The sequence below is a fragment of the Staurois parvus genome, unplaced genomic scaffold (genome assembly GCF_062004578.1).
Source record: "Staurois parvus isolate SC_StPar_1 unplaced genomic scaffold, SC_StPar_1.0 ptg000449l, whole genome shotgun sequence".
NCBI classification, from domain to species: Eukaryota; Metazoa; Chordata; class Amphibia; order Anura; family Ranidae; genus Staurois; species Staurois parvus.
The window spans coordinates 3240988-3256632 of record NW_028318245.1 but is presented as its reverse complement, the minus strand read 5'-3'; the positions used below and the strand labels follow the sequence as shown (position 1 = coordinate 3256632).

Here is a 15645-nt window from a genome sequence, read left to right as displayed (position 1 = left end):
TTCACCGATTTATGGGCGATAACCTGCATATACACCTTAAAAATGGGCACTGTTGAATTTACAAGTTTGAGACCCATAGACTTGCGATGAGTGAGACGTTCGCGGTTTGAATGTTCAACCGCGAAACCGAACACGAGGGGGTGGGATGTGTTCGGACTATCACTATTCATTTGTAAAAAGGGATATTATAGAACATAGAGTGTTTTTTTTTTTTATGTTACAAAATCAGATTATATCATTAACACATGATAAAATAATCTAAATGAAATCTTGCAAAAAAAAATAAAAAATTAAATTTCACAAGGATTATATTGTAGCTGGTCCAATGAAAATGTAGCTCCTTTAGGAAAACAATTAAAAAAAAAAATAGCAACCAATAAAAAGAATGGTCCATGGGTTTTATTCGGACCATCACTATTCATTTGTAAAAAGGGATATTGTAGAACATAGAGTGTTTTTTTTTTGTTTTTATGTTAGAAAATCAGAATACATCATTATCACCTGATAAAATCTAAATAAAATCTTGCAAAAAAATAAATAAATTTCACAAGGATTATAATGTAGCTGGTCCAATGAAAATGCAGCTCCTGTAGAAAAACAAAAAATAAATACAAATAAATAAAATAGCAACCAATATAAAGAATGGTCCATGGGTTTTGCCATGCTTCCAAAAAGCCAATTTGACCATAAAAATTATAATTATTTTGTAATTATTTCTTTTATTTTCTTTAACTGAAGCATTTTCTACATAAGGAATACAAGGAAGGACGCAGACGTTGTCCTCTGGCGGTCATTCTTGCAATATTCCTTATCTGTCCGTCAGTCCAAACATAAAAAAAAAAAAAAAAAAAATGTAATTTCACAAGGATTATATTGTAGCTGGTCCAATGAAAATGTAGCTCCTTTAGGAAAACAATAAAAAAAAAAAAAAAAAATAGCACATAATAAAAATAATGGTCCATGGGTTTTTTTCAGACCATCACTATTCATTTGTAAAAAGGGATATTGTAGAACATAGAGTGTTTTTTGTTTTTTTTTTTTGTTTTTTTTTTATGTTAGAAAATCAGAATACATCATTATCACCTGATAAATGAATCTAAATAAAATCTTGCAAAAAAATAAATAAATTTCACAAGGATTATATTGTAGCTGGTCCAATGAAAATGTAGCTCCTTTAGGAAAACAATAAAAAAAAAAAAAAAAAAATAGCACATAATAAAAATAATGGTCCATGGGTTTTTTTCAGACCATCACTATTCATTTGTAAAAAGGGATATTGTAGAACATAGAGTGTTTTTTGTTTTTTTTTTTTGTTTTTTTTTTATGTTAGAAAATCAGAATACATCATTATCACCTGATAAATGAATCTAAATAAAATCTTGCAAAAAAATAAATAAATTTCACAAGGATTATAATGTAGCTGGTCCAATGAAAATGTAGCTCCTGTAGAAAAACAAAAAATAAATACAAATAAATAAAATAGCAACCAATATAAAGAATGGTCCATGGGTTTTGCCATGCTTCCAAAAAGCCAATTTGACCATAAAAATGTTGTAATTATTTTTTTAATTTTCTTTAACTGAAGCATTTTCTACATAAGGAATACAAGGAAGGACGCAAATGTTGTTCTCTGGCGGTCATTCTTGCAATATTCCTTATCTGTCCGTCAGTCCAAACATAAAAAAAAAAAAATGTAATTTCACAAGGATTATATTGTAGCTGGTCCAATGAAAATGTAGCTCCTTTAGGAAAACAAAAAAAAATGAATAATAAAAAATAAAAAAATAGCAACCAATAAAAAGAATGGTCCATGGGTTTTGTTCGGATCATCATTATTCATTTGTAAAATGGGATATTATAGAACATAAGGTGTTTTTGTGTTTTTTTATGTTAGAAATCAGAATATATCATTAACATGTGATAAAATAATCTAAATAAAATCTTGCAAAAAAAAAAAAAAAATTTATTTCACAAGGATTATATTGTAGCTGGTCCAATGAAAATGTAGCTCCTTTAGGAAAACAAATAAATAAATAAATAAATAAAAATAAAAAAAATAGCAACCAATAAAAAGAATGGTCCATGGGTTTTGCCATGCTTCCAAAAAGCCAATTTGAGCATCATTTATTTTCTTTAACTGAAACATGTTCTACATTCAGAATACAAGGAAGGACGCAGACGTTGTCCTCTGGCGGTCATTCTTGCAATATTCCTTATTTGTTTGTCAGTCCAAACATAAAAAAAAAAAAAAAAAAAAAAAAAGTTAGTGCTTAAGAATTCTCTGGTGTCGATCAAGGGTACTTTTCCGATTGAAACATTTCCCGCACTCAGAGCATGAATAAGGCCGCTCACCCGTGTGAATTCTCTGGTGATTAACCAGGTCTCTTTTGTTAACAAAACTTTTCCCGCACTCTGCACACGAATGAGGGCGGACAACCGTGTGACTCTTCTGGTGTGTAAGAAGATTTTGCTTCTGATGGAAAAATTTCCCGCACTCTGCACACGAATAAGGGCGGTCTGTGTGAATTTTCTGGTGTCTAAGGAGGCTTCCGCTGCCCGTGAAACATTTCCCGCACTCTGAACACGAAAAGGGTCGCTCGCCCGTGTGGACGTTTTGGTGTCCGAGAAGGTGTTCTTTCCGGACAAAACATTTCCCGCACTCTGAACATGAAAAAGGACGCTCGCCGGTGTGAATTTTCTGGTGTTTATTAAGCTCTCCTTTCTGAACGAAAGATTTACCGCACTCCGAACATGAAAAGGGACGCTCACCCGTGTGACTCCTCTGGTGAATAACGAGGTGAGTTTTCTGAAAAAAACCTTTCCCGCACTCCGAACATGAATAAGGCCGCTCAACTGTGTGAATTCTCTGGTGAATAACAAGGTCTCTTTTCTGAATGAAACCTTTCCTGCACTCTGAACATGAATAAGGACGCTCAGCAGTGTGAACTCTCTGGTGTTTAAGAAGACTGTCTTTCTGGTTGAAGCATCTCCCACACTCTGAACATGAATAAGGACGCTTCGCAGTGTGAACTCTCTGGTGTTTAAGAAGGCTTTCTTTCTGGGTGAAGAATTTCCCGCACACTGGACATGAGAAAGGAGGCTCGCTTTTGTGAATTCTCTGGTGTTTAGCAAGTTGCCCTTTCTGCATGAAACGTTTCCCACACTCTGAACATGAATAAGGTTGCTCCCCTGTGTGAATTCTCTGGTGTGTAACAAGTTGTACTTTGTGAATGAAAGATTTCCCGCACTCTGAACATGAATAAGGGCACTCACCTGTGTGAATTCTTTGGTGAAGAACAAGTATACATTTCTGATTGAAACCTTTCCCGCACTCTAAACATGAATAAGGACGCTCGCCTGTGTGAATTCTTTGATGCTTAACAAGTTGTACTTTCTGAATGAAGCCTTTCCCGCACTCTGAACATGAATAAGGTCTCTCGCCCGTGTGTATTCTCTGGTGATTACCAAGGTCTCTTTTCTTAGAGAAACATTTCCCACACTCTGAACATTTAAAGGGAAGCTCACCCGTGTGGATTTTCTGGTGTTGAAGAAGGTTTCTTCGCTCTCTAAACCATACACCACACTCTGAGCATAAGTACGAACACTCGTCTGTGTGGATTCTCTGATGATTAAGAAGGTGTGCCTTCTGAATGAAACATTTTCCGCACTCTGAGCATAGGAATGGACGCTCGCCCGTGTGAATTCTCAGGTGAAGGAGATAGTTTCCTTTTCGGCTGAAACATTTCCCACACTCGGAACATGAAAAAGGACGCTCACCTGTGTGACTTCTCTGGTGAATAACTAAGGTTCCTTTATGACTGAAACATTTCCCGCACTCTGAACATGAGAAAGTACGCTCCCTCTTGTGGCTTGTATGGTGCTTAAGAGGCTTTCTGGGTTTTTTTAAAGATTCTCCAGACATCGTACATGACAAGGAACGCTCTCCTGTGTGATCTCCTTCATGGCTTACAGAAGATCCCTTGAGATGAGATGGATCTGTTGGTGTATGTGGATGGTGAGATCCCAAATTGGTGTCAGCAGTAATAGTATGTGGATTATGGGAAGATCCCTCAGGATCAGAGGAATCCATTGGTCTCTCCGAGTGATGAGGTCTCTGGTGTATTATTTGTGTATCGGGATTTTCTCCTGGAGGACATTGTGTGGTGGCATCTTCATCTGCTTTATATTCTGAAGATCCATTATTCCAGACATAGAGTCCACCTGTTGGAAATCAACGTTTCCATGTTAGAGGAATTCTTCCTTCAGAAGTCATATACAGGATGTTGGTCTAACGCTCTACAGTATCTCAGAGCTCCGGCATGGAATTGGGGCAATCAGAACAGAAAACATGAATACAAACCAGACAAAGGATACAAAGATGGACCTTTCATATGGTGTCCAGTATCTCCTCCTCATTTGTTGGGAACGTGATGTTATATTGAGGAATGGAGATGGACCTTTCATATGGTGTCCAGTATCTCCTCCTCATTGGTTGGGTACATGACGTTATATTGAGGAATGGAGATGGACCTTTCATATGGTGTCCAGTATCTCCTCCTCATTTGTTGGGAACATGACGTTATATTGAGGAATGGAGATGGACCTTTCATATGGTGTCCAGTATCTCCTCCTCATTTGTTGGGAACATGATGTTATATGAGACATCAAGGTGGACCTTTATACTGTTTTGATTATCTCCACTTTGTAATCATTTAATTTTTTTATAAAGAAAAATGATCATTTGAACTGTTTCTGTATTTAGTGTGTATGACTTACCTGTGTCCATATGTAGAGAAGGTTCCTCCTGCTTACTTTCCAGAAACCTCTCCTCCTCCTTCATAGACTGCTGATCTCCACTCACCAACCTCTCTTCTACTTTGAGCTCATCTTTGATGTCTTCCAGTTCTTCATTCTGAAATTCAGAAAGGATACAATTGATAAAACTGTCAATAATAAAAGAGTATTCTGTAGATGAGAACATTCTCTCATAATTTATATTTGAGCCAGCCACTCTTACCTGAATTTGGTGAGAATTGCTGAGATCTTCCTGTGTGAAATTCTGGGAATACAAAGGACTACACGTCTCCATAGATATCTGATTTCCACTATCAAGCATCTTTTCTTCCTCTTCAGTTTCAACTTTGACATCTTTCAGTTCTCCGCCCTAAACCCCAAAGATGATAGAATACATTTATAAAAAGGAACAAGAGATTAGATGGAACAATGTCCTCTCATTGTCTAAGGTCTACATGCATCTACCTGATGATGGTGAGGGATGGTGTGACCTTCCTGTGTGGAATCCCGGGAATACAGAGGACGGGGACATCTCTCTGGTGGGTTCCCATTACTGGATCCATCTACCTGATATTGGCGAGAGATGGTGGGACCTTCCTTTGTGGAATCACAAGAATACAGAGGACGAGGACATTTCTCTCGTGGGTTCCCATGACTGGATCCATCTACCTGATGATGGTGAGGGATGGTGTGAACTTCCTGTGTGGAATCCTGGGAATACAGAGGACAGGGACATCTCTCTGGTGGATTCCCATGACTGGATCCATCTGTAGGAAACACACACACTGACTGAATGCATTGTTTCTATGTGTTTATCAGATGATGGGGGATCTAGGTGGACCCTCCGTACTGCTCTCTCCTTTCCAATAAAGTCTCCTCTTACCCGGTGATGTGAGGGGCGGCTGATTGTCCATCATGACGTCCTTGTAGAGGTCCTTGTGTCCTTCTAAATACTCCCACTCCTCCATGGAGAAATAGACAGTGACATCCTGACACCTTATAGGAACCTGACACACACAATGATACAGTCACCATCCAGACACATCCCTTGTCTGTTACTGGAGAATGTCCCAGAATTCCCGGCACCGCTCACCTCTCCTGTCAGCAGATTAATGATCTTGCTGGTCAGTTCCAGGATCTTTTGATAACTGTTTGTCTCAGAGAACATGGGGGAAAGTGAAGACTCTGCAATGGTAATCTGGGCTCTGCTCTGAGCCTCCAAAATTTGGTCCTCACCAGACTTCTTCATTAAAACATGATCCTACAGAATGAGAGAAAGAAGCAGCCAAAATTCAGCCAAACAATGCATGCTAAAAGCAGCACACTGATTAAGGGTGATGCCATGTGACCTCCCAGAATCCTCCTCACCTCTCCGGTCAGCAGGTGGAGGATCTCCAGGGTGAGGTCTAATATCTTGCTTCTGTTCTTCTCCATTTTAGCACACTCTGACATAACCGTACATCACATCTGAAAAGACAGAAAACCAATTCATATAGTAAAGGCTCACCAGATAGTTCCTTCACTACTTTATAATCCTATGTATAGAGAGAAAGTAACAATTATCACCACAGACTTCCCAGAATCCTCCTCACCTCTCCGGTCAGGTCCGTGTTTTAATTCCAGAGATAAAGTGATGTCATGTGACCTCCCAGTATCTGGTCTATGATCCAATATCATTTATTACCTCATTGGCCTCAAGTTCCAGTAATATCTCCTCGTAATGTCTCACCTGTCATCACTTCCTGTCTGTAGATTACATCACTTCCATCTTTGGGTTCCACACTCAGAAATGAGATCCCCATCTTATGGCAGATGTAAAAACTGCAGTCTACTTTGTTCTTTTTGTTCTCTCTTCCATCGGATCCAACTCAGCTACTTCTCGTTACTGACCTTAGTCTTGTTCATTGACTACTCTTCCATCGAAAATCCAACTCAGCTACTTCTCGTTACTGACCTAGAGAATTGTTAATTGACTACACTTCCATCAGATCCAATTCAGCTACTTCTCGTTACCGACCGATAGACTTGTTAATTGACTACACTTCCATCCGATCCCATTCGGCTACTTCTCGTTACTGACCTATAGTCTTCTTCATTGACTACTGTTCCATCGGATCCAACTCAGCTACTTCTCGTTACTGACCTATAGTCTTCTTCATTGACTACTGTTCCATCGGATCCAACTCAGCTACTTCTCGTTACTGACCTATAGTCTTCTTCATTGACTACTCTTCCATCAGATCCCACTCAGCTACTTCTCGTTACTGACCTATAGTCCTGTTCATTGACTACTCTTCCATCGGATCCAACTCAGCTACTTCTCGTTACTGACCTTCTACATCAATACTGCTCACTGATTGGCTACTAGAGGTTATTGCACATCATTACTGCTCACTGACTGGTTGCCAGGAGGTTACTGTGCATCATTATTGCTCACTGATTGGTTGCTAGAGATTACAGCAGATCACTACTGTTAACTGATTGGTTGCTAGAGGTTACTGCACATCATTACCGCTCACTGGTTGCTAAAGGATACTGCACATTGTTACTGCTCACTGATTGGTTGCTACAGATTACAGCAGATCACTACTGTTCACTGATTGGCTGCTAGAGGTTGCTGCTCATCATAACCGCTCACTGGTTGCTAGAGTATACTGCACATTGTTACTGCTCACAGATTGGTTGCTAGAGATTACAGCAGATCACTACTGTTCACTGATTGGGTGCTAGAGGTTGCTGCTCATCAAAACCGCTCACTGGTTGCTAGAGTATACTGCACATTGTTAATGCTCTCAGATTGGTTGCTAGAGATTACAGCAGATCACTATTGTTCACTGACTGGTTGCTAGAGGTTACTGCACATTATAACTGCTCACTGATTGGTTGCTAGAGATTACAGCAGATCAATACTGTTCCTTGATTGGTTGCCAGAGGATACTGATCATTACTGCTCACTGATTGGTTGCTAGAGATTACAGATCACTACTGTTCCCTGATTGGTTGCTAGAGGTTACTGCACATCATAACTGCTCACTGATTGGTTGCTAGAGATTACAGCAGATCACTACTGTTCACTGACTGGTTGCTAGAGGTTACTGCACATCATAACTGCTCACTGATTGGTTGCTAGAGATTACAGCAGATCACTACTGTTCCCTGATTGGTTGCCAGAGGATACTGATCATTACTGCTCACTGATTGGTTGCTAGAGATTACAGATCACTACTGTTCCCTGATTGGTTGCTAGAGGTTACTGCACATCATAACTGCTCACTGATTGGTTGCTAGAGATTACAGCAGATCACTACTGTTCACTGATTGGTTGCTAGAGGTTACTGCACATCATAACTGCTCACTGATTGGTTGCTAGAGATTACAGCAGATCACTACTGTTCACTGATTGGTTACTAGAGGATACTGCACATCATTACTGCTCACTGATTGGTTGCTAGAGATTACAGCAGATCACTACTGTTCACGGATTGGTTGCTAGAGATTACAGCAGATCACTACTGTTCACTGATTGGCTGCTAGAGAATACTGCACATCATTATTGCTCACTGATTGGTTGCTAGAGATTACAGCAGATCACTACTGTTCACGGATTGGTTGCTAGAGATTACAGCAGATCACTACTGTTCACTGATTGGTTGCTAGAGGTTGCTGCACATCATAACCGCTCACTGGTTGCTAGAGGATGCTGCACATTAGTACTGCTCACCGATTGGTTGCTATTGGTTATTGCGCATCATTACCACTTACTTATCGATTGCTAGAGGTTACAGCATCTCGAGCAACTAATCAGTGAGCCGTAATGTGTGCTGTAACCTCTACCAACCAGACAGTGAGCTGTAATGATATGCTGTAATCTCCAGCAGCCAATCGCAATTGCTGTCTGATCTGCTGAATAAACTGATTTTGAGTATTGTGTCTCAGAGCAGGTGGAGAATGAAATTGCATGGGGAGAAGGGGGGGCAATAAAATGTTTGCCCAAGGTCCAATCAATATTATAGATGGCCCTGATAAGGGTAATAACTGGGAAATTACGGAGCCGATCACTGTGACCATGAGGAGGATAACCAAAATGGCAGCGATTGGAATATTTTATGTGGCATTTGTAGTGGTTCCATGTAGTCCTCAAAATATTATCTGGACCTTCTGGACTCTCCATCTCCCCAATAAAACACCAATGGATGACTCCCTCTGAACTGAGTACATTCCAATCACCGATCACCTAAAAATGATGTTCGTTTGTAAAAAAAAAAAAAAAAAGGGACTCAGAACAGAATACTTTAAAGTGTAAAGCCTTCTTGATTATTTCAGAATACCAAAATACGTGATTAACACACAATAAAGAATCAAAATTAAAGTGGAGTGTCATTTCTGTCTGCTTCTTCTTTCCCCTGTTATCAGCATGAGTCACTTCCGACAGGTTTTCCTGACACCAAGAGAAAAATGGTGACAGGGGAAGGACTTCCAGCAGATTGACAGCCTCAGCTCCGTTCCTCTGAGCTGTGTGGATGAATTTAAATGAATGTGAATTTAAAAAAATACAATCCTGCAACGTAAAATAACTTTTATTGAAAGTAAAACACAGAAATTGGACAGAAAAGAAGATGAAATATATATAAAAGTCAATGGGATGCGGTTTTGAATGACAGTCGACGGGACTCGATTTTGCATTGAAGTGAATGGGATGCGATTTTGCATAGAAGTCAATGGGATGCGATTTTGCATTGAAGTCAATCAGATGCAATTTTGCACTGAAGTCAGTGGGATACCATTTTTCATTGACATCAATGGTACTCGATTTTGCACTGAAGTAATTTGGACACTATTTTTCATTGAAGTCAACGGGACGCGATTTTGTACTGAAATCAACAGGACATGGTTTGACATTGAAGTCAATGGGGGGAGGGTGTTTCTGCATTAAAGTCAGTTGGATGCAACTTTGTATTAAAATCAATGGGATTCGATTCTTCATTAAAGTCAACGGGGGGGGGGTTTCATTAAAGGCAGTGGGATGCAACTTTGTATTAAAATCAATGGAATGCGATTCTGCATTGAAGTCAATAGTGGGCGCTTTGCATTGAAGTTCATGGGAAGTGATTTTGCATTGAAGTCAATGGGACTCTATTTTGCATTGAAGTCAGTAGCGGGTGTTTCTGCATTGAAGTCAATGGCACACAATTTTGCATTGAAGTAGGCGGGGGTTGCATTAAAGTCAGTGGGATGCAACTTTGTATTAAAATCAATGGGATGTGATTCTGCATTGAAGTCAGTAGTGGGCGTTTTTGCATTGAAGTCAACGGGATGCAATTTTGTATTGAAGTCAATGGGACGCAATTTTGTATTGAAGTCAAGGGGATGTGAATTTGCATTGAAGTCAATAGGACTCAATTGTGCATTGAAGTCAATAGGGGACATTTTTGCATTGAAGTCAATGGGACGTGTTTGTGCACTGAAGTCAATAGGGGGCATTTTTGCATGGAAGTCATTGAGACGCAATTTTTCGTTGAAGTTAATGGGACGCATACACGACTAATAAACCGTATGGTCGATGGGTTGCCGTATTCGATGGTGCGGTCTGCGTCATTAGGAGAATAAATCAGTACTGTATGTTTATCTGGATGTAAAAAAGGTTGTTAGTCCATGTGAATCCTCTGGTGTCGATCCATGGCGCTTTTTTGACTGAAGCATTTCCCGCACTTTGAACACGAATAAGGGCGCTCACCCGTGTGAACACTTTGGTGCCTACGAAGTTTATCTTTCCGGACAAAACATTTCCCGCACTGTGAACATGAATAAGGGCGCTCACCTGTGTGACTTCTCTGATGTATAAGAAGTTTTTCTCTCTGAGGGAAAGATTTCCGGCATTCTACGCAATAATAAGGACGCTCGCCTGTGTGAATTTTCAGGTGTTGTAGCAGGTTTCCTTTGTCCTTGAAACATTTCCCGCAATCTGAACACAAATAGGGACGCTCACCCGTGTGCACTCTCAGGTGTAGAAGAAGTCCTTCTTTCTGAACGAAAGATTTTCCACACTCAGAACACGAATAAGGACACTCGCCCGTGTGAATTCTTTGGTGTTTAAGGAGGTGTTCTTTCCGAACGAAACACTTTCCACACTCTGAACATGAAAAAGGACGCTCACCGGTGTGAATTTTCTGGTGATTATTAAGTTCTCCTTTCTGAACGAAAGATTTCCCGCACTCTGAGCATGAATAGGGACGTCTACCTGTGTGGATTCTCTGGTGCTTAAGAAGGTTTCCTTTCTCATGGAAACATTTCCCACACTCCAAACATGAATAGGGACGCTCACCTGTGTGACTTCTCTGATGATTAATAAGATTTCCTTTCTGGCTGAAACTTTTCCCGCACTCTGAACATGAATAAGGACGCTCACTCTTGTGAATTCTCTGGTGGATAACAAGTTGTCGTTTTTGAGTGAAAGATTTCCCACACTCTGAACATGAAAAAGGACGCTCACCCGTGTGGCTTCTCTCGTGAACGACGAGGTCTCTTTTCTGAATGAAACCTTTCCCGCACTCTGAACATGAAAAAGGACGCTCGCCTGTGTGAGTTCTCTGGTGTTTAAGAAGGTTCGCTTTCTGAATGAATCCCTTACCACAGTCCGAACACGAGAAAGGATGCTCGCCGGTGTGAATTCTCTGGTGATTAACAAGCTCTACTTTCTGAGTAAAACATTTCCTGCACTCTGAACATGAATAGGGACGCTCACCTGTATGAATTCTCTGATGCTTAAGAAGGTTTCCTTTGTCGCTAAAACGTTTCCCGCACTCTGAACATGAGAAAGGACGCTCACCCGTGTGAATCCTCTGGTGATTGAGAAAGTTTCCTTTTAGATTAAAACATCTCCCGCACTCTGGGCATGAGAAAGTACGCTCAGTCTTATGGCTTTTCTGGTGTATAGGAGACACTCTGGATTCCTTGAAAGATTTTCCAGACATTGTACATAAGAAGGAACTCTCTTCTATGTGATCTCCTTCATGGTTTACAGAAGATCCCTTGAGATGAGATGGATCTGTTGTTGTATCTGGATGGTGAGATCCCAGATTGGTGTCAGCAGTAATAGTATGTGGCTTATGGGAAGATCCCTCAGGATCAGAGGAATCCATTGGTCTCTCCGAGTGATGAGGTCTCTGGTGTATTATTTGTGTGTTGGGATTTTCTCCTGGAGGACATTGTGTGGTGGCATCTTCATCTGCTTTATATTCTGAAGATCCGTTATTCCAGACATAGAGTCCACCTGTTGGAAATCAACGTTTCCATGTTAGAGGAATTCTTCCTTCAGAAGTCATATACAGGATGTTGGTCTAACGCTCTACAGTATCTCAGAGCTCCGGCATGGAATTGGGGCCATCAGAACAGAGAATATGAATACAAACCAGCAAAGGATACAAAGATGGACCTTTCATATGGTGTCCAGTATCTCCTCCTCATTTGTTGGGAACATGACGTTATATTGAGGAATGGAGATGGACCTTCATATGGTGTCCAGTATCTCCTCCTCATTTGTTGGGAACATGACGTTATATTGAGGAATGGAGATGGACTTTCATATGGTGTCCAATATCTCATTTGTTGGGAACATGACGTTATATTAAAGAACTGAGATGGACCTTTCATATGGTGTCCAGTTTCTCATAATTATTGAAATTAATCTTTTTTTTACTCATAGAAGAAAAATGAAAATTTGAAGTTTTTCTGCATTTGGTGATTAATACTTACTTGTGTCAATATAAAGAAAAGATTCCTTCTGTTTACTTTCCATAATCATCTCCCCCTCCTCCATAGACTGCTGATCTCCACTCACCAACGTCTCTTCTTCTTCCTCTTTAACCTCTACTTTGATGTATTTTCTTAATTTATCCTGAACACAAAAATGAAAAAAAAAATACAATATCTGGAAAAATGTACATTGATTTCTGAGTTCTATAGTTCAGTCCCATCTACCTGATGATGGTGAGGGATGGTGTGATCTTCCTGTGTGGAATCCCGGGAATACAGAGGACCACCCTCCTCCATAGACTGCTGAGCTCTACTTATCAACGTCACTTTTTCTTCCTCTTCAACTTTGATATCTTCCAGTTTTTCATCCTAAAGTCCAAAGATGATAGAATACTTTTATAAAAAGGAAATAGAAGTTACATAGAAGAATGTCCTCTCATGGTTTATAATAAATACCTCCCACCGACCTGATGATGGTGGGGGATGGTGTGATCTTCCTGTGTGGAATCTCGGGAATACAGAGGACGGGGACATCTCTCTGGTGGGTTCCCATTACTGGATCCATCTACCTGATGATGGTGGGGGATGGTGTGATATTCCTGTGTAGAATCCCGGGAATACAGAGGACGGGGACATCTCTCTGGTGGGTTCCCATGACTGGATCCATCTGTAGGAAACACACACACTGACTGAATCCATTGTTTCTATGTGTTTATCAGATGATGGGGGATCTAGGTGGACCCTCCGTACTGCTCTCTCCTCTACAATAAAGTCTCCTCTTACCCGGTGATGTGAGGGGCAGCTGATTGTCCATCATGACGTCCTTGTAGAGGTCCTTGTGTCCTTCTAAACACTGCCACTCCTCCATGGAGAAATAGACAGTGACACCCTGACACCTTATAGGAACCTGACACACACAATGATACAGTCACCATCCCTTGTCTGTTCCTGGAGAATGTCCCAGAATTCCCGGCACCGCTCACCTCTCCTGTCAGCAGATCCATGATCTTCTGGGTAACTTCTAGAATCTTCTTGGCGCTGGTTCCCTCTGTTGTCAGGCATTGAGGTGGAGGCCCTGTGATGGGTGATGTCCTGTGAAGACAACTGCTGGGTGTTAATGGATCATCATATGTATAAACTAGAGGTTCTGGATGGACGGTTGGATAAATGGTTCTATATTTAGGATGTATCCGGTCTGCAAACCAGAGGCTCTGGATGGACGGTTGGATAAATGGTTCTATATTTAGGACGTATTCGGTCTATAAGCCAGAGGCTCTGGATGGACGGTTGGATAAATGGTTCTATATTTAGGACGTATCCGGTCTATAAACCAGAGGCTCCGGATGGACGGTTGGATAAATGGTTCTATATTTAGGACGTATCCGGTCTATAAACCAGAGGCTCCGGATGAACGGTTGGATAAATGGCTCTATATTTAGGACTTATCCGGTCTATAAACCAGAGGCTCCGGATGGACGGTTGGATAAATGGCTCTATATTTAGGACGTATCCGGTCTATAAACCAGAGGCTCCGGATGGACGGTTGGATAAATGGTTCTATATTTAGGACGTATCCGGTCTATAAAGCAGAGGCTCCGGATGGACGGTTGGATAAATGGTTCTATATTTAGGACGTATCCGGTCTATAAACCAGAGGCTCCGGATGGACGGTTGGATAAATGGTTCTATATTTAGGACGTATCCGGTCTATGAACCAGAGGCTCCGGATGGACGGTTGGATAAATGGTTCTATATTTAGGACGTATCCGGTCTATGAACCAGAGGCTCCGGATGGACGGTTGGATAAATGGTTCTATATTTAGGACGTATCCGGTCTATAAACCAGAGGCTCCGGATGGACGGTTTGATAAATGGTTCTATATTTAGGACGTATCCGGTCTATAAACCAGAGGCTCCGGATGGACGGTTGGATAAATGGTTCTATATTTAGGACGTATCCGGTCTATAAACCAGAGGCTCCGGATGGACGGTTGGATAAATGGTTCTATATTTAGGACGTATCCGGTCTATAAACCAGAGGCTCCGGGTGGACGGTTGGATAAATGGCTCTATATTTAGGACGTATCCGGTCTATAAACCAGAGGCTCCGGATGGACGGTTGGATAAATGGTTCTATATTTAGGACGTATCCGGTCTATAAACCAGAGGCTCCGGATGGACGGTTGGATAAATGGTTCTATATTTAGGACGTATCCGGTCTATAAACCAGAGGCTCCGGATGGACGGTTGGATAAATGGTTCTATATTTAGGACGTATCCGGTCTATAAACCAGAGGCTCCGGATGGACGGTTGGATAAATGGTTCTATATTTAGGACGTATCCGGTCTATAAACCAGAGGCTCCGGATGGACGGTTGGATAAATGGTTCTATATTTAGGACGTATCAGTCTATAAACCAGAGGCTCCGGATGGACGGTTGGATAAATGGTTCTATATTTAGGACGTATCCGGTCTATAAACCAGAGGCTCTGGATGGACGGTTGGATAAATGGCTCTATATTTAGGATGTATTGCAACACCCACAAATTTACTCTCTAGGGCCTCTGCTTTAAAAAAATAAATGAATAAATAATAATAAGTAATTTTCTAGAAATTAAAATACACGGCAAGGCCTGGATGGTTGGACAGACTGAAGAGGATGGATATGACTATGGAGGAAGAGGACGGACATGATGGGAATTACTGGGTGTAAATACAAAATAGCACCTTATTACCTCCTCTGCTGCCAGTTGAAGGAATATCTCCCTCGACTTCCCTGAGCAGACTTCTTTCAAAGCAATTGCTATTTATATATGACATCACTTCCTGTCTGTAGATGACATCACTTCCTGTCTTTGGTTTCGCTTCTGGTCTCTGAGTTCCACTGACAATAATTGAAATCACAGCCTTGTGGAGAGAATACTAACTGCAGAGTACATTTTTCAACACTTTGACAGATGCGTCTTGGTGCGGTCGTCAGTTTTTTCGCATATATTACACGAGTAAAAAAAAAAAAAAAGAAATTAAAAACTATAATAATGATTTGAACATGTATTAAAATTCATAAATTCACAAAAAAACCAAAATGATTTTTTTTC

The 15645-nt window shown here is 40.7% G+C and overlaps 3 protein-coding genes across 3 annotated transcripts in view; 1 reads left to right on the top strand and 2 right to left on the bottom strand.

The window, feature by feature from the left end:
* The window catches only part of LOC149453334 (uncharacterized), a 320806-nt gene that overhangs the window by 254163 nt on the left and 50998 nt on the right, over positions 1 to 15645 (top strand). The window lies entirely within an intron of this gene.
* Positions 1550 to 6577, bottom strand: LOC149453338 (uncharacterized). The gene is made up of 8 exons (XM_089688596.1): positions 6387 to 6577; positions 6163 to 6261; positions 5888 to 6055; positions 5643 to 5801; positions 5260 to 5592; positions 5018 to 5164; positions 4777 to 4912; positions 1550 to 4221 (listed from the first exon to the last, which is right to left on the bottom strand). The coding sequence occupies exons 2-8, from the start codon at positions 6244 to 6246 to the stop codon at positions 2264 to 2266; spliced, it is 2985 nt and encodes a 994-aa protein (XP_089544722.1). The 5' UTR covers positions 6247 to 6261; positions 6387 to 6577; the 3' UTR covers positions 1550 to 2263.
* Positions 9356 to 15513, bottom strand: LOC149453337 (uncharacterized). Its single transcript, XM_089688306.1, has 7 exons — positions 15283 to 15513; positions 13530 to 13638; positions 13330 to 13453; positions 13014 to 13213; positions 12772 to 12915; positions 12547 to 12688; positions 9356 to 12064 (listed from the first exon to the last, which is right to left on the bottom strand). The coding sequence occupies exons 2-7, from the start codon at positions 13548 to 13550 to the stop codon at positions 10440 to 10442; spliced, it is 2256 nt and encodes a 751-aa protein (XP_089544432.1). The 5' UTR covers positions 13551 to 13638; positions 15283 to 15513; the 3' UTR covers positions 9356 to 10439.